At 44.2% G+C, this 17912-nt stretch overlaps 1 protein-coding gene across 2 annotated transcripts in view; it reads right to left on the bottom strand.

Annotated features, from left to right (window-relative positions):
- Positions 1-224: 224 nt before the first annotated feature.
- Positions 225-17912, bottom strand: part of cacna1c (calcium voltage-gated channel subunit alpha1 C) — a 587915-nt gene continuing 570227 nt past the window's right edge. For both annotated transcript variants that reach the window (XM_082977959.1, XM_082977960.1), the window contains 6 exons: positions 16472-16857; positions 15299-15430; positions 14062-14180; positions 13538-13635; positions 12015-12386; positions 225-11797 (listed from right to left, as the gene is read on the bottom strand). In XM_082977959.1, the coding sequence (XP_082834085.1) occupies positions 11351-11797; positions 12015-12386; positions 13538-13635; positions 14062-14180; positions 15299-15430; positions 16472-16857 (1554 nt within the window). In that variant the 3' untranslated portion in view covers positions 225-11350. The remainder of the gene's footprint in view (positions 11798-12014; positions 12387-13537; positions 13636-14061; positions 14181-15298; positions 15431-16471; positions 16858-17912) is intronic.

The raw sequence follows: 17912 nt of genomic DNA, 5'->3' as shown, positions 1-17912 counted from the left end.
CAGAATGGAACAGAATCACTGGAACAGGGATGCAGTGTTCTAAATTCTCCCACTGACAACAGAAAGATCATCGTAACCACAGGTGGAATACACTTTTTGGGGGAACCATTCAAAAAATAGGTGCTTTAAAATGTTGGCTATACTTATACAAAGTATTGGATTTACGCTTCTGCTTTGTGATGCCTCCCAAACCTCTAGAATAGATAGAGAATCCAAAAAGGAGCTGTAGGAAATGCAATTTATTAGCAATTTTTTAATAACATAATTCCTCAGATAAAAATGCAATGTTACAGGAATATACATCAGATTAATTTAAAACTTGCTTTCAAGGACCGTACAGTCTAAATATATTTTTCATGTTTTATTTACTCGTAGCGTGCGTTATAAGCAAGACAGACTCTGTCACCAAAGACAGACTGACATTAACAGATACAAACTGTACATCACTTATATACAAATCAACTTTTTATTTTGTTTTTTCAGTTATTTTGAAAATAGAAGTAGAAAAAGTGATTGAATATTCAGATTTTTATTTATTGTATTCTTTCTCTTTAAAAATTGGTTTAAATGAAAGAATGAAACAAGAAATGAAAAATAAAGTAATAGAATTGTCTATCTTTTTATAGAAAATAAGAATAGAGGGAATGGGTGGAAATGTCTGGTGAGACCATGCAGACTTGTCATTCAAAGGAGAAAAGGGGGTTTGGATTTGGGCAAATCCACTCAACAACTCCCCAAAAACTAGTCGAACCCCTCACATGAAGTGAGTGACTGTCTCTGAGCATGAGGAAATTGATACAAAACAAGATGGCTGCCTCCAAAGCTACCATAATGCACAATACACATTCTAGTTCATTTTAATGACCATAAATAGTGCTGTTCTTCTTAAAATACTACATTTAACAGTAGTGCCACTACTAATATCACAAAAAAATACTTTTGTTGTTTTTTGGGAATGGTTCTTTCACATATAAACGCGATAAAGACAGACGACTTTGCCAAAAAGTGGTCTATACTTCCACCAGTCAGTCTTCTGATTCTGTGCATGATTGACTAAATCATGATTTGGGGTATTACTGAAGTATTTAAATGTATTACAGACTTGGTTAAACCTGATGGGTACAACGTTCTACTACTGCCTTACCAAAGTGAGACGCGGACCAATAAAACAACGTCTTTAACTCAACATTAACCAACCCCTAACTATTTATGACTTTGATAGTCACACAAACCCCTCTTCATCACCAATAGTCAACTACTGGTCCTCGGTGTTCTGTTATCCATACTAGGTAAACAATAATCTCTCTCCCACGTGGCTTTAGGAAGGTCAAATCAAACCAGAAAATCAACTTATGTTGGAAAAGACGAACAACAATCAAACCTCAATAAAGTGATCATATAATATGTTTGTCTGAATCTTTTATATCAAAATACTGTGTTTGCTCCATGTGGAATCTGGAACCGTACTGTGGAATGCTACAGTATAACGGTGCAATATTTATCTTAACCTACCTGGAAGAAACAGAGGGAGAGAAACATTCATGATTCAACCAACTGACACTTACTAACTGGACAGTAAGGCCTCTTGAAAACGAGCCATAGTCTGCTTCTCAAATAGGGCACTACTTTAGACCAGTGGCCTTCAGTGGTCAAAAGTAGTGCACTATAAAGGGAATGGGTGCTATTTCAGACAGTCATATTCATGCTCTCTTTTAAATGGAGACATAACTTCTTAGCTCTTTCCTCTCAACGCCTCTGTGTATATTCTTAGAAAAAATGGTTCCACAAGGGGTTCTTCGGCTGTCCCCATAGGAGAACTCCTTTTGGTTCCATTTAGAACCCTCCATAGAAAGGGTTCTACATGGAACCCAAAAGGGTTCTCCTATGGAGACAGCCGAAGAACCCTTTAAGGTTCTAGATAGCGCCTTTTATTGTGTAAGAGCAGTCATTGTCAAACTAGATAGTGGTTTATGTGCAACATAGTGATCTCCTCTAGAAATGTTGTCTCCAACATGTCTGCATAATATTGATGATTACAATAATGAGTATTAATATACTAACAGTCTTTTAAGAAGAGGACTTTAAAAGAAAGGTGCTCCTGATTTTGCTACTCTGGGGAGGTGTTTGTTGACGTCAACCTTTTGTAGGGTTGTTCTGGGTCAGTTAAGTCATGTCTATCAAGGTTCATATGGAAGTTATAACCTATGCAGCTCAAAGTGGATGCTGTCAGTCAAAGTGGAGGTCAAGAGTCAAAAGTGAGAGGTCAAAACAGCATACTTCCATTCCACTACTAGAGCATGCCCTTTGACCTGTCCCGGTCTTCTACCCATGCCACATGGATGGATGGATGGATGGATGGATGCACAAGCAGCAAATGACACACACAACATGTTTGTAATAAAGGCTTGGCTTGCTAGCATGATGTGGGATTGGGGAAACCTTACATCTTTAAATCGTGGGGAAGCATTTTGTTCAAACGTAAATCCTCAACAAGACAGTTAGTTTCCTCTCTGATAACCACAGCCCATACATTGTGAGTTGTCTCAGCAGTATGAGGTGTTTCTATACTGGAGCTTCCTGTATCATCTTAAAGGTTTCAATTCAGCCTAACTCGTTACTCCAGTTAGCTTCCTATAACATATGCTATCCCCAATATAATGAATTACTCTAGATATATGTTTCATTCAGGATATATAAAATAGTGTTTTTAATTCAGAAACATTTTTGTGTTTTCTTCCCCCATTACATAATGTATAATGGTTGTACAACAAAACTGAAAAAGGGAAGAGAGAGGTTGTTTAATTAGTAAACACTAACTAGAGCTTGACTTTACCTAGAAAAGGAAAATAAAGTCTATATTTAAAATAGTTCTTAAAATATTTATGTCTCGATCAAAATGATCAACAACAATTAATTTACAAGAAAATATAAGATCCATCTGTAATACTGTGGTACAGAGTCACATCTTAATAAAGGAATCTGTAGTACTGTGGTACAGAGTCACATCTTAATAAAGGAATCTGTAATACTGTGGTACAGAGTCACATCTTAATAAAGGAATCTGTAGTACTGTGGTACAGAGTCACATCTTAATAAAGGAATCTGTAGTACTGTGGTACAGAGTCACATCTTAATAAAGGAATCTGTAGTACTGTGGTACAGAGTCACATCTTAATAAAGGAATCTGTAGTACTGTGGTACAGAGTCACATCTTAATAAAGGAATCTGTGAAAACTGTGACAAATACAGCTGGTTACTGTTAACATCACAACAAGAGGATCAGCCATTTCAACCAAGCCTGTTTAGATTAGGAGATGAGCTCTCTAGTACGTCTCTATGGTCATCTCTCAGTCAAGGATATGTGACAAGCCTGTTTAGATAGATGAGCTCTCTAGTACATCTCTATGGTCATCTCTCAGTCGAGGATACGTGACAAGACTGTTTAGATAGATGAGCTCTCTAGTACATCTCTATGGTCATCTCTCAGTCGAGGATACGTGACAAGCCTGTTTAGATAGATGAGCTCTCTAGTACATCTCTATGGTCATCCCTCAGTCGAGGATATGTGACAAGCCTGTTTAGATAGATGAGCTCTCTAGTACGTCTCTATGGTCATCCCTCAGTCGAGGATATGTGACAAACTGACCTGAACAGCAGTCCATGGTGAACTATCAATGTCTTTGGCCAGTGTCACCCAGATACTGTCCCCCCCAGCTAGTAATCATGTAGTGGCCCACTGGCGGTCCACATCCAGCATAGTTAGCAGTCCACAGCTGGTTAACCACTTGTCAGTGTCCGAACATGTTCTTCAGAAAGTCCTTAACACTTTTCCTTCAGACAAAGTGACTGACTGACTGATCCTAAAGGTTCTCTAAAAGAGAACAAAATGAGCTCCATATTTATGATCTTTCAACATCACTGAGGGAAACTGAGAATATTTTTTGGCAAATTAGATTTTTTGGTGAAATGTCTATAAATATCATTGTATTGTATGTATAGCTATTTGTTAATATAAGCCTATATAACTAGTCAACAAGAGGAGGTCTTTCCAGTGCTACAAATTGCACCTCATCCACCTTGATAATTAATTGATAATTAAAAGCCTCAACTTTCATATAATCACCTATGTTTCTATGAGTAGCAGTACCTTTTCTGTCAACAACTTCCCCAGCATGCCACAGCCACAACGCTACAGAGACAACAGCGAAGACATCTCAGCCGGCCTGACAAGACATCCATGGCTTTCAACAATTGCACTATCATCCGAGACGCGTAGCGGTGCCACACAAACACTGCAGCACAAGAGTTTAGCACACAGCACCCTGAATGAACATGGGGAAATTCACAGGACACAATCTAAAAACAGGACGACGTAGCTAAATGTTTAGAGGGGACTCTAAACCAAACACACTCGATGACAGCACTGACTGAAGCAGGGGTGCAAATACAGCAACACAAAGGCTTTGGAAGAGATACTGTAGGTAGATTATGTACATTGGCCTAACCTCAGACCTTTATATGGAAATTATTACATATACTTATGTCCTAAATGGCACCATATTCCCTATATACTATATAGTACACTACATTTTACCAGAGCCCTATTCCCTATATAGTGCACTACATTTGACCAGAGCCCTATTGCCTATATAGTACACTACATTTGACCAGAGCCCTATTCCCTATATAGTGCACTACATTTGACCAGAGCCCTATTCCCTATATAGTACACTACATTTGACCAGGGCCTATAGCCTAAGCCTCCTTCAGAAAGCCCTTTTAATGCTAAAATACAATCCATTGTCTCATCATTGTCCCTTTATCAATAAAAGTCCCCGAAAATGATATGACATTGTTGTAGGAGTAAACGTACCTTACCCTTTGTTCAATCAAAATACAAACAAGGGGTCAAAGTCGGCTAAGGAGGACGTGCAGTTCAACAACGACGTCATATAGTTCTGTTGCAACACCACCTGGACATTTCACTCAATACATTCTCAAATATCAATCTTTCCTTTATACCCTGACATTCAGAGGAGTAATATATGGTATTTATAAACGAAGCTATGATAATATATAGTTTATAAAAAAATATACAATCGTGGACCAGTGAAATGATGTGTCATTCCATCATGACCAGTGCTATGCCTTTTGGACAAGTCCATGCACGTTATACAATAATACTTTGATGTTTCCTCCTGTTAATAAACTCTCTTCCAAAACTATGTATACCTTCAATAAATATCCTTATTCGTCAGATGGATTGTCAATGTGATAAAATCAAATTTGTCTACTGGGTTTATCTTGTGGGGAATACGCTCTCAAAGAGACCACATGTAAAACTATTTCACATCATGCATGTAAAAACAATAACGCAATGATGATGTCAGACAGGCAACCGGTCTTATATTCAACAGCTCTTTTCCCCTCTGTCTTATAGCAACTATTTACCCTCACCATCAGATAAAGGATGAACACAGTCACCTTGTCCCCCCCTAAAAAATGTCCTCTGAAATGAGGTTGGGGTCAGAGTTAAGGGCTGGGGATAAAGGATAGTTCCTATTTGGTATAGTCGTCAAAACCTTCTTTTCATCATACATACAGTAATCTGTGACATGAAATGGTTGCTCAGTTATCAACAGAATAAGACAGTAAGAAAGAGTGTTATGCCCTGCTTCAGATAAAGTACAGCCACTTTTCACCACTTGGATAAACACAAGATATGCAAAATCAGTTTTTAACAAAGCATGTCCTCTCCTGTCGGTCTGTCCAACACAGTAGCTGCAATATGTATTGACCCTAAGTTGATATTTACAAAACAAATATATTGAAAATAGCAACCCTTTTCTTTGTAGTTATAATACGGAACTTTGCCTGTTAAAAAATCAACACATTTCAAAACTTGGCACACTGAAATGCTGAACTGAAATCTCATGCAATAATGTACATCTAGTAGTTTTTCAATTCATGAACGTTTATGACAACTAATAAAAAGAGAAAATAGATGGAAATCAAGAATTAAATACATCTTATTATATACTGAAATGAACCTGATTTCAAGTATAACAGGTTTCTTCCTCAATTTAAAATAACGCTGTAACCCAACAAAACAAAAAAAACATAAATATATTATATCTATAATACAATTTGTTCTCTTTATCACTTCTTTTGTACAACTGTATTTTTAAAAATGTTTTATAATTAATAATATGAATCTTCTTGTTTAAGTTAGTGCATTGTTTTTGCATATCTTGTGGAATGCAAGCACGCACCCACTCACTCCTTACTATACCAACATACTGTGTTAGCGTCCAACAAACAACATAGACGTCATGACTGATGTACCAACTCCTCACAGGGATTGTACCAGCCTCTGGCATTCTCTCACAAACTCACAGCCACAAACAATGGGTCTCAGGCCTCCCAATTCAAAAATACTATGAAGTACCCTTGAAGTACTCTTGAAGTACTGTATGTATATGAATATATGTATGGCACAGTTTGTTGGGGATATATAGAAACCAAAATAATCTATACTGTAGAAATAGGATGGTGGGGGAAGGGGTGGGTGAGTGGAAGTCTCTACTTAAACGTTCACAAGCTTTGCATTATTTTGGAGTGGAGTGTCATCGTTTCAAGTAAACATTCATCAGGCTATATGGCTATAAGTGTGAGCCTTCAGAGAGGAGCTTAGTTACCCTGCAGCTAGCTATACAACATGGATGGTAAAGTGGTAGGATGGTAACATGGTAGGATGATAAAGTGGTAGAATGGTAACGTGGTAGGATGGTAACTTGGTAGGATGGTAAAGTGGTAAGATGGTAAAGTGGTAGGATAGTAAAGTGGTAGGATGGTAACGTGGTAGGATGGTAAAGTGGTAGGATGGTAACTTGGTAGGATGGTAACGTGGTAGGATGGTAAAGTGGTAAGATGGTAAAGTGGCAGGATGGTAACGTGGTAGGATGGTAACTTGGTAGGATGGTAACGTGGTAGGATGGTAAAGTGGTAAGATGGTAAAGTGGTAGGATGGTAACGTGGTACGATGGTAAAGTGGTAAGATGGTAAATTGGTAGGATGGTAACGTGGTACGATGGTAAAGTGGTAAGATGGTAAAGTGGTAGGATGGTAACGTGGTAGGATGGTAAAGTGGTAGGATAGTAACGTGGTAGGATGGTAAAGTGGTAGGATGTAAAGTGGTAGGATGGTAACGTGGTAGGATGGTAACTTGGTAGGATGGTAACGTGGTAGGATGGTAAAGTGGTAAGATGGTAAAGTGGTAGGATGGTAACGTGGTACGATGGTAAAGTGGTAGGATGGTAACTTGGTAGGATGGTAACGTGGTAGGATGGTAAAGTGGTAAGATGGTAAAGTGGTAGGATGGTAACTTGGTAGGATGGTAACGTGGTAGGATGGTAACGTGGTACGATGGTAAAGTGGTAGGATGGTAACGTGGTAGGATGGTAAAGTGGTAGGATGGTAATGTGGTAGGATGGTAACTTGGTAGGATGGTAACGTGGTAGGATGGTAAAGTGGTAGGATGGTAATGTGGTAGGATGGTAACTTGGTAGGATGGTAACGTGGTAGGATGGTAAAGTGGTAAGATGGTAAAGTGGTAGGATGGTAACTTGGTAGGATGGTAACGTGGTAGGATGGTAACGTGGTACGATGGTAAAGTGGTAGGATGGTAACGTGGTAGGATGGTAAAGTGGTAGGATGGTAATGTGGTAGGATGGTAACTTGGTAGGATGGTAACGTGGTAGGATGGTAAAGTGGTAGGATGGTAATGTGGTAGGATGGTAACTTGGTAGGATGGTAACGTGGTAGGATGGTAAAGTGGTAAGATGGTAAAGTGGTAGGATGGTAACGTGGTACGATGGTAAAGTGGTAGGATGGTAACTTGGTAGGATGGTAACGTGGTAGGATGGTAAAGTGGTAAGATGGTAAAGTGGTAGGATGGTAACTTGGTAGGATGGTAACGTGGTAGGATGGTAACGTGGTACGATGGTAAAGTGGTAGGATGGTAACGTGGTAGGATGGTAAAGTGGTAGGATGGTAATGTGGTAGGATGGTAACTTGGTAGGATGGTAACGTGGTAGGATGGTAAAGTGGTAGGATGGTAATGTGGTAGGATGGGAACTTGGTAGGATGGTAACGTGGTAGGATGGTAAAATGGTAAGATGGTAAAGTGGTAGGATGGTAACTTGGTAGGATAGTAACGTGGTAGGATGGTAAAGTGGTAGGATGTAAAGTGGTAGAATGGTAGATTTGGATTACTGTAACTAACAACAACTCTGGGATATATAGGGAATGGGAAAGACCGTCATCAACATTACAATCTGTCCTGCAAGACTGAAAGCCCAAAGACCTCCTCAACCTTGATGTTCAGACCCATGATAAAAAAAAGGATTTTGGACGGCGGAAAAAGCATTGAAAATCTATATTTTATAAATGTTTTAAGCTTGACACGTGTGCACTGTACAGACAACGTAGTGACATCCTAGCCAGTCCTTACTGTACCACAGAGATTCATACTGTATCATCAGGACAGATTTATCACACTACAATATCATTGATACGGTGAACACTTTGAACATCATATTTGCATAATTAGGTTGATAATAATACACGAGTCAGTCTGAGTCATGCTTACGGTCAGTCGCTCCACAAGGCAGAGACATCCAACAGGAGAGGTACAATCACAATCCCACTAATCATGTATGTCTCCCTGTAAAGTGTTTACTGGAAAAAGGATCCTAACGCCAATGTCCTGCTATTACGTGGCATTCCTTCTTTACGCACCGAATATTATCTTTGTCTCTTTGTCTACGAGTACCGTCTGGCTGCAGTCTGTGAGTTAGGGTCATTTATTCCGTCTGTCGGCGATGATGTAATGGACAGGAGCACAGAGCTTGTTCAGATGCATCTCATTAGGCCTGGCAGGCCCATAGAGTTGGATAGAGGGCACATTTGGCCAGTTTTAACATAGAGATGAGCTCTCTACTACATATCTATGGGAGTGCCTAACAGGGTGAAATATAGTAATCATCATGTCACAGCTCAGGTGTCGAAGGTCACAGATCCCCTGTCTGATTGGCTTATCCTGTTCTGTTCTCTGATTGGTCTATCCCGTCCTGCCCTCTGATAGGCTCCTTGATGAGATCTGATGAAAACCTCAGTAGTTCAATATTCAGAACAACAAACAACCATGAAATAATTAAAGCAGCGATAGGAGTAAAAACACAGCTTTGGAAGCATGCCTGTCAAATGGTTTTCTGTTCAGGTGGTAGGGTGATAGATACAAGTGAAACATGACACCATACTTAGTTAATGCTACCTTAATTTAACCGTTTAGGTATAGTGTTGCTTTTAAGAAACAGCGATACATATTTCACCCCCTCACCTCCAAATACAGCTTTCACCTCAGGGACAAAATAAATAAATAAATAAATACAATGTGTTTAAAAGATGCATACTAATAGGTACACATTTTACTACGTCCTGCCGCTGCACCCCACACACACAGGTTTCAATACTTCTTAACTTCCTAAAATCTCCTAAAAAATAAATCAAGCAAAATCCACAGTTAGGGCCAGCACCCCGATTTGGGCAAAAATAAGGATAAATAACATCATGAAAAATAACAAATGAAGAAATCAAGTCTGGCCAGTTTTGCACAATACTGTTTGTGTGTGTGTGTAAAATACATGAAGTGGATTGGATTCTGATCTGTGTGTTGTGGTGATTATAGCAACTTGGCACCAACACCTAGCCACTGTATTGTCACAGACAAGAAAGGCCATATCTTACCTCAGCCCTGCCCAGTTTCTCCTCCTTTCCTACACTCATCCCCCAAAACATCCTACAGCGAGGATAGCAGGATGAACGGACCACTGAGGAGTTTAAAACTATAACTGATAAACGACTACAACCAAAACAATGCAGATTTAATAACTGAACTGAGAGAGAGAGAGAGAGAGAGAGAGAGAGAGAGAGAGAGAGAGAGAGAGAGAGAGAGAGAGAGAGAGAGAGGGCGGACGGACGGAGGATGGGAGGTTGAGGTAACCATGGCAGCTAGGTGGCGCTGTCCCTGTTTAGGACGGCTGCATGTGATGAGGAAGTGGCGGCATTATGACAGAGAGGGAGGTGTGCGAGTGGTGGAGGGAGGAAAGAGGGATGGAGGAGAGGAGGAGGGCGTAGGCTGTTGGTGGACAGTACGACAGCTGAGCATGATAAAGATAAACACATCCTGGATGTTGGTGTCTCTCTGTGTCGCTCCCTGTCGTTGGCTCCTCCTTCAGATCCTGGATGTTGGTGTCTCTCTGTGTCGCTCCCTGTCGTTGGCTCCTCCTTCAGATCCTGGATGTTGGTGTCTCTCTGTGTCGCTCCCTGTCGTTGGCTCCTCCTTCAGATCCTGGATGTTGGTGTCTCTCTGTGTCGCTCCCTGTCGTTGGCTCCTCCTTCAGATCCTGGATGTTGGTGTCTCTCTGTGTCGCTCCCTGTCGTTGGCTCCTCCTTCAGATCCTGGATGTTGGTGTCTCTCTGTGTCGCTCCCTGTCGTTGGCTCCTCCGTACAGTCCAGTGTCTATGTTTAATGTTAATATAGAAATCCTGGGTGAGGGTCCGTCCCTTAAACACGTCCCCCTTGCTGGCAGTTCCCTCTTCCAAAGGTTCCCTGTGTTTGGTAGCCAGCAGAATGCAGCAGTCTTACAGTAGGTGGCCCAGCTCTGAAGGGCAATGCAGCGCGAGGAGGGATAGGAAGAAGACCTTTGAACCTCAACAGCACGACCTCTAACCTCTGACTCTAACCTCTAACTCCGTTATTTATTATCCCAGAATGCATCTGCCTGGTGGCCACAGCGTTGAAAACGACGCACTTGAAGAACGAAGGGAAGACAGAAACAACACATGGAATACAAACATACAGTTCTTCCTCCTCTATTCTCCTGACTGCTCTCCTTTTCATTTAGGCTTCCCTACTCTGTGAGGCACTTTTGAAACACACACACACACACACACACACACACACACACACACACACACACACACACACACACACACACACACACACACACACACACACACACACACACACACACACAAACACACACATACACACACATACACACACACACACACACATACACACACACACACACACACACACACACACGAAAACACAAATCAATCAAATAAAATGGCTTCCATAAAACTAAATAAATATGTTTAGAAGTAATCGTCCGTGCCGTGGACCGCCAACGTCAGGTCTCATCCAGCAGACAGAGAGAGAGAGAGATAGAGGGGGGTCCAGACCGAGGTCCACTGTTGCTGCTGTGTGTGTGAGGGTCCAACCCTACAAACTGGTTACACACTCCATGTCCTCATCCTCCAACAGGCCGCTGTTCCTCTGCCCCACCTCCACCACCACCTCCACACCCCCGGTGTGCTCTTCCTCCCCTCCCACCACCTCCAACCCCTCCTCATCCTCCGGATCCCCATGCTGCCCTAGGTGAGTGGCCCCTAGTAGCTCCTCAATCTCCCCAGGGGCCGTGGCCCCCCGAACGGCCCCAGGCCCATCGCTGAGGCCTGGCTCCTGGGAAGCAGCATGGTCCCTGTTGCAGTGCATGTAGGGTAAAAGGTTGCCGTTGGGACTGGGCTGGCTGTTGCCGTTGAGGATGTTGTCGGCTGCGTTCTCCATCTCCTCGATGGTCATGTCGCACGCGTCCGCCAGCTCCTGCTTGGTCACCTCGATGAAGGACGGGTCCTGAGCGAAATGGCCCAGGCCCTCTGATATCAACACCTGTATAGAGAGAGAGAGAGTTACATGAGGAGATTGACTTTGAGCTGAAGATCTAGAGGAGATGTAAGGGGAGATGCTGTGTGAGGTATGAACTTCTACTAACTTGACCTCTGGGTCGTTTTTCAGCCCAGAGAAAAGTCAGATATGAGGAGAATATGTCATGTTGAGAGAGAGAGAGATATGGAGAGCAGAGATGAAACATCCATCATTCACTCACCGCTTCCACTAGGCTGCCGGCGCTACCGTGGGACAACGGTGTGGCGTCCTTGTGCACCGTGCTAGGCACAGTGAGGGAGACCGGCCGCGGCGGCCGCTGGCTAGCCGTACCCACCCCAGGGCTGATAGCGGGACTGTTCCCGTTGCTGTCGCTGTACCACGGCCCACAGTTGACCGAGGGCAGGCTGGAGTTGAGCTCGTAGGAGCCGGTGCCAGGGCCCGTGCCCTGGAGGCGGAGGGTGGGCACACGCTGGTAGGAGGCCTGGCTACCCCGGCCTGTGGGACTGGTAGGAGACGTAGAGCAGAGCTGCGTGAAGAGGGTCGGGGAGTGGCTCCGTCGAAGCAGGGGGCTCAAACCTGCTACTGCTAGTGCCTGGGAGGGTGGGTGGTGGGGGAAGGAGTTATGTTTAGGAATGCATATATGAAAAATAAACGTGTGTGTGTGTGTGTGTGTGTGTGTGTGTGTGTGTGTGTGTGTGTGTGTGTGTGTGTGTGTGTGTGTGTGTGTGTTAGTGACATGAATAAAGAGAATAAGGAGAGATAATTAGGCATAAAATCATGATATACTGTATAGTGGGTGCATATGTGTAAAACTGATCTAGCTGTAAAATTATCAGGTGTGTAAAACTGATCTAGCTGTAAAATGATCAGGTGTGTAAAACTGATCTAGCTGTAAAATGATCAGGTGTGTAAAACTGATCTAGCTGTAAAATGATCAGGTGTGTAAAACTGATCAAGCTGTAAAATGATCAGGTATGTAAAACTGATCTAGGTGTAAAATGGCAGGTGTGTAAAACTGATCTAGGTGTAAAATGATCAGGTGTGTAAAACTGATCTAGGTGTAAAATGATCAGGTGTGTAAAACTGATCTAGCTGTAGAATGATCAGGTGTGTAAAACTGATCTAGGTATAAAATGATCAGGTGTGTAAAACTGATCTAGCTGTAAAATTATCAGGTGTGTAAAACTGATCTAGGTGTAAAATGATCAGGTATGTAAAACTGATCTAGGTGTAAAATGATCAGGTGTGTAAAACTGATATAGGTGTAAAATGATCAGGTGTGTAAAACTGATCTAGCTGTAAAATTATCAGGTGTGTAAAACTGATCTAGCTGTAAAATGATCAGGTGTGTAAAACTGATCTAGCTGTAAAATGATCAGGTGTGTAAAACTGATCTAGCTGTAGAATGATCAGGTGTGTAAAACTGATCTAGGTATAAAATGATCAGGTGTGTAAAACTGATCTAGCTGTAAAATGATCAGGTGTGTAAAACTGATCTAGGTGTAAAATGATCAGGTATGTAAAACTGATCTAGGTGTAAAATGATCAGGTGTGTAAAACTGATCTAGCTGTAAAATGATCAGGTGTGTAAAACTGATCTAGGTGTAAAATGATCAGGTGTGTAAAACTGATCTAGGTGTAAAATGATCAGGTGTGTAAAAGTGATCTAGGTGTAAAATGATCAGGTGTGTAAAAGTGATCTAGCTGTAAAATGATCAGGTGTGTAAAACCATCCCTACTCACCTGATGGTGTACCAGGTGCAGCGGTAGTGCTGTCTTCTGGGAGACGTCTGCTCTCGTCTGTCTCCTCAGACACTCCAGATGGAAGGACGACCGCCGACCTGAACCAAGGGGAGAGAAGGACTGAGAGACTGCATGTACATAGGATATCAATTAACCAGAAATATTACCCAATTAATAATTAACCAGAACAATTAGCCATTTAACAAGTAACCAGACATATGAACCAATTAACAAGTAACCAGCGAGGGAGAGGCTGCATAGAATAACAATTACTAGAATGGACTTTCCCATTTCAAGTCAACAGACTGTGGGAGGGAGGTGTGGGAGGGGGGTTGAGTGGGGAGTTAAGTAGAGTAGGGGTAAGGGGTATTTTGTTACCCCGTGCTTTAGGCAGACAGGTCTAACTCTGGGGATTAGGTATGGGATAGGGGTGTTTGGTTTGGGTGAGGATTTGAGGTTAGTGGGGGTTGAAGTGAGGTCTAAGGGCCGTTGTAGTAGTGTGGTCTTAGACAGGCAGGTCTTACCCAGAGCTGTGGGACAGAGGAAGGCTCGTCTGGGAGAGTGCCAGGGTCTCCTGTCCTCCCCACCCTCTCCTTCCTCCATAGGAGTCAGCTGCTTGTTCTCCTCATCCTGATACACCAGCCTGAAAACACACAGACGCAAGGTCACACACACACACACACACACACACACACACACACACACACACACACACACACACACACACACACACACACACACACACACACACACACACACACACACACACACACACACACACACACACGTACACACACGTACACGTTAATGTGGGGCATACAGAGACCATGAAAGGAACATCTTTTCATGGTGAAAGAGAAAGAGAGAGAGCGAGAGAGAGGGGGGGGGGGGGAGGGACAGTGAGAAAACACAGCAAAAAAGACAGAGGGAAATATCGAGAGCGAGAGAAGCAGAGAAGAAGAGAGGGAAGGATAGAAGAGAGAGAGGTGGAGAGAAGCAGAGAAGAAGAAAGGGGAGGATAGAAGAGAGAGAGGTGGAGAGAAACAGAGAAGCAGAAAGGGGAGGATAGAAGAGAGAGAGGTGGAGAGAAACAGAGAAGAAGAAAGGGGAGGATAGAAGAGAGAGAGGTGGAGAGAAACAGAGAAGAAGAAAGGGGAGGATAGAAGAGAGAGAGGTAGAGAGAAACAGAGAAGAAGAAAGGGGAGGATAGAAGAGAGAGAGGTGGAGAGAAACAGAGAAGAAGAAAGGGGAGGATAGAAGAGAGAGAGGTGGAGAGAAACAGAGAAGAAGAGAGGGGAGGATAGAAGAGAGAGAGGTGGAGAGAAGCAGAGAAGAAGAGAGGGAAGGATAGAAGAGAGAGAGGTGGAGAGAAGCAGAGAAGAAGAAAGGGGAGGATAGAAGAGAGAGAGGTGGAGAGAAACAGAGAAGCAGAAAGGGGAGGATAGAAGAGAGAGAGGTGGAGAGAAACAGAGAAGAAGAGAGGGGAGGATAGAAGAGAGAGAGGTGGAGAGAAACAGAGAAGAAGAGAGGGGAGGATAGAAGAGAGAGAGAGGTGGAGAGAAACAGAGAAGAAGAGAGGGGAGGATAGAAGAGAGAGAGGTGGAGAGAAACAGAGAAGAAGAGAGGGGAGGATAGAAGAGAGAGAGAGGTGGAGAGAAACAGAGAAGAAGAGAGGGGAGGATAGAAGAGAGAGAGAGGTGGAGAGAAACAGAGAAGAAGAGAGGGGAGGATAGAAGAGAGAGAGGTGGAGAGAAACAGTACATGTCTGAGGTGAGAATGTTCTGGTCGCTTCGGTGGTATTCTCTCTCGTCCGCGTAACTCTCATCGTACGTCTCGTCCGTCGACGCCTCCTCTCGCCTGATGAACGGCAGACGGCTGTCAGTGGAGTCCGAGCTGCAGAGGAGAAAAACAACAACAAAACCCCCTCTCACTAACCAGCTCACAAGAAACAATAGAAAGACAGGAGGATTATCCCCAACAGCAGCAGGGAGAGAGGGGAGGAAGCACGGTGGTTAGAAGCAAGATGGCGGCGAGAAGCAGAATGAACAGAGAATCAACACATGGGAGAGATAGTGACAGTGGTCCAGCCGCGTGTTGTATTATACTCTACACAGCTGAATGAAAGCTTTAGGAGGATCCAACCAGGTTGAATCACTAGGCTGTGTTGAGGAGGAAGTAAGCCACTCACATGTCACCACAGGAGGCTGCTGAGAGGAGGACAGCTCATAATAATGGCTGGAACGGAGCCAATGGAATGGCATCAAACACCTGGAAACCATGGAAACCATGTGTTTGACGTATTTCATACCATTCCACCTATTCCGCTCCAGTCATTAACATGAGCCATGTCCTCATCAATTAAGATGCCACCAACCTCCTGTGATGTCCCTCCTGTCAGGGTGGATCCAACCAGAGCTACATGAGCTAAAAACACTGTAGAGGATGCATAACCTCATCCCTGTTCTGTACAATATACATCCCCTCTTCCTCCTCTGGTTAAAATCTACCAAGATCACACCAGAAGAGTAAAAACAGGTTCAATATTGACTGAAGTCCAGACACTTGTCTGTCCCTAAGTATCTTTAGCTCACTGTAGCAAGGATCCAGCCATGGACTGTATGGACAACAGGGTTGGCAGAACCCTTCCATACTGATGCCTCCTGGGCATTACAACTCTCTCTCTCTCTCCTCCTGAGAGAGCAACATACCGCATGAGGGAGTCATAGAAACACATCCTGTGCTCAGCGTCAGTCAGTGTGGAGAGGAAGAGAGAAGGAGAGAGAGAGACAGACAGACAGAAGAAGTTACCGTTGACTACCAATCAGAATTAGCAACAGATCCACAGGTGGCCTAGAGAGGTCAGTGATAAAAGACAGACTAGAGAATAACACCAACGTTCTCTACAGAACCAAGAGAAACCAGAGAGACACCCACCTCTTGGGAGGGAAGCACCATGCAGACCTTGGCAGTAGTATCGGGGTTAGTGGGGGACCGCTCTGCCCGTCCACAGTACTGATGCTGGGGCTAGGGAAACGGCTGACCCCCCCTGGACCCCCAACCCCCACTACCACACCGGGGACCGCCGTGTTGTTGGCATTGTTGATGTTAGCGTTGGAGCCCGAGGAAGAGTAGGAGCTCGGGGTGAAGGTGGTAGAGTCCATCAACTTCTCGTGGGACGGGGACTCGCCCTCGCCGGGGCTGCCCGTCTGGCTGATGTGGAGCGGGCGCTGCGTGGTGAAGGATTGTGGGAAGGTGTTGCGCCCGCTGTCGCGCCCGTCGTTGTAGTAGCTGACGTGGTTGCCGAACAACCCACCCGCTCGCTGTAGGAGGAGCGAGCGAGAGGGGTGGAGAGAGAGGAGAGAGAGGAGGCAGTGAGAGAGAGGAGGAGAGAGGGGGAGGAGAGAGAGGAGAGAGAGAGAGGGAGGAGAGAGAGAGGGAGGAGAGAGAGGAGAGAGAGAGAGGGAGGAGAGAGAGAGGGAGGAGAGAGAGGAGAGAGGGGGAGGAGAGAGAGGAGGCAGTGAGAGAGAGAGGAGGAGAGAGAGGAGAGAGAGAGAGAGAGAGAGAGAGAGGAGAGAGAGAGAGGGAGGAGAGAGAGAGGGATGAGAGAGAGAGGGAGGAGAGAGAGGAGAGAGGGGGAGGAGAGAGAGGAGAGAGAGAGAGGGAGGAGAGAGAGAGGGAGGAGAGAGAGGAGAGAGGGGGAGGAGAGAGAGGAGGCAGTGAGAGAGAGAGGAGGAGAGAGAGGAGAGAGAGAGAGAGAGAGAGAGAGAGGAGAGAGAGAGAGGGAGGAGAGAGAGAGGGATGAGAGAGAGAGGGAGGAGAGAGAGGAGAGAGGGGGAGGAGAGAGAGGAGGCAGTGAGAGAAAGAGGAGGAGAGAGAGGAGAGAGAGGGGGAGGAGAGAGAGGGGGAGGAGAGAGAAGAGAGAGAGAGGGGGAGGAGAGAGAGAGGAGGGGAGGGAGAGGGAGGAGAGAGGGGGTGGAGAGAGAGGAGAGGGGGAGGAGAGGAGAGAGAGGGAGAGAGAGAGAGAGAGAGAGGGAGGAGAGAGAGGGAGGAGAGAGAAGAGAGAGAGAGGAGAGAGAGAGGGGGATGAGTATTGTGTAGCGTTACATCCATCTAAAATCACACAGTCATGCTATTCTGCTATTCTGACTAAATCTATTCAGTCTATGTCGTATGGACAATGCAAAGCATAGGCCTGGTTTATGACTGGAGTAATGGTGAACAGCAATGTCTCCCTCTATTGGGGAGGGATAGTGTTTAGGTGTCAAAGCATAGGCCTGGTTTATGACTGGAGTAATGGTGAACAGCAATGTCTCCCTCTATTGGGGAGGGATAGTGTTTAGGTGTCAAAGCATTGGCCTGGTTTATGACTGGAGTA

This window comes from Salmo salar, chromosome 07 (genome assembly GCF_965601325.2).
Source record: "Salmo salar chromosome 07, fSalSal1, whole genome shotgun sequence".
Classification (NCBI taxonomy): Eukaryota; Metazoa; Chordata; class Actinopteri; order Salmoniformes; family Salmonidae; genus Salmo; species Salmo salar.
This window is presented reverse-complemented; position numbering and strand designations above follow the sequence as displayed.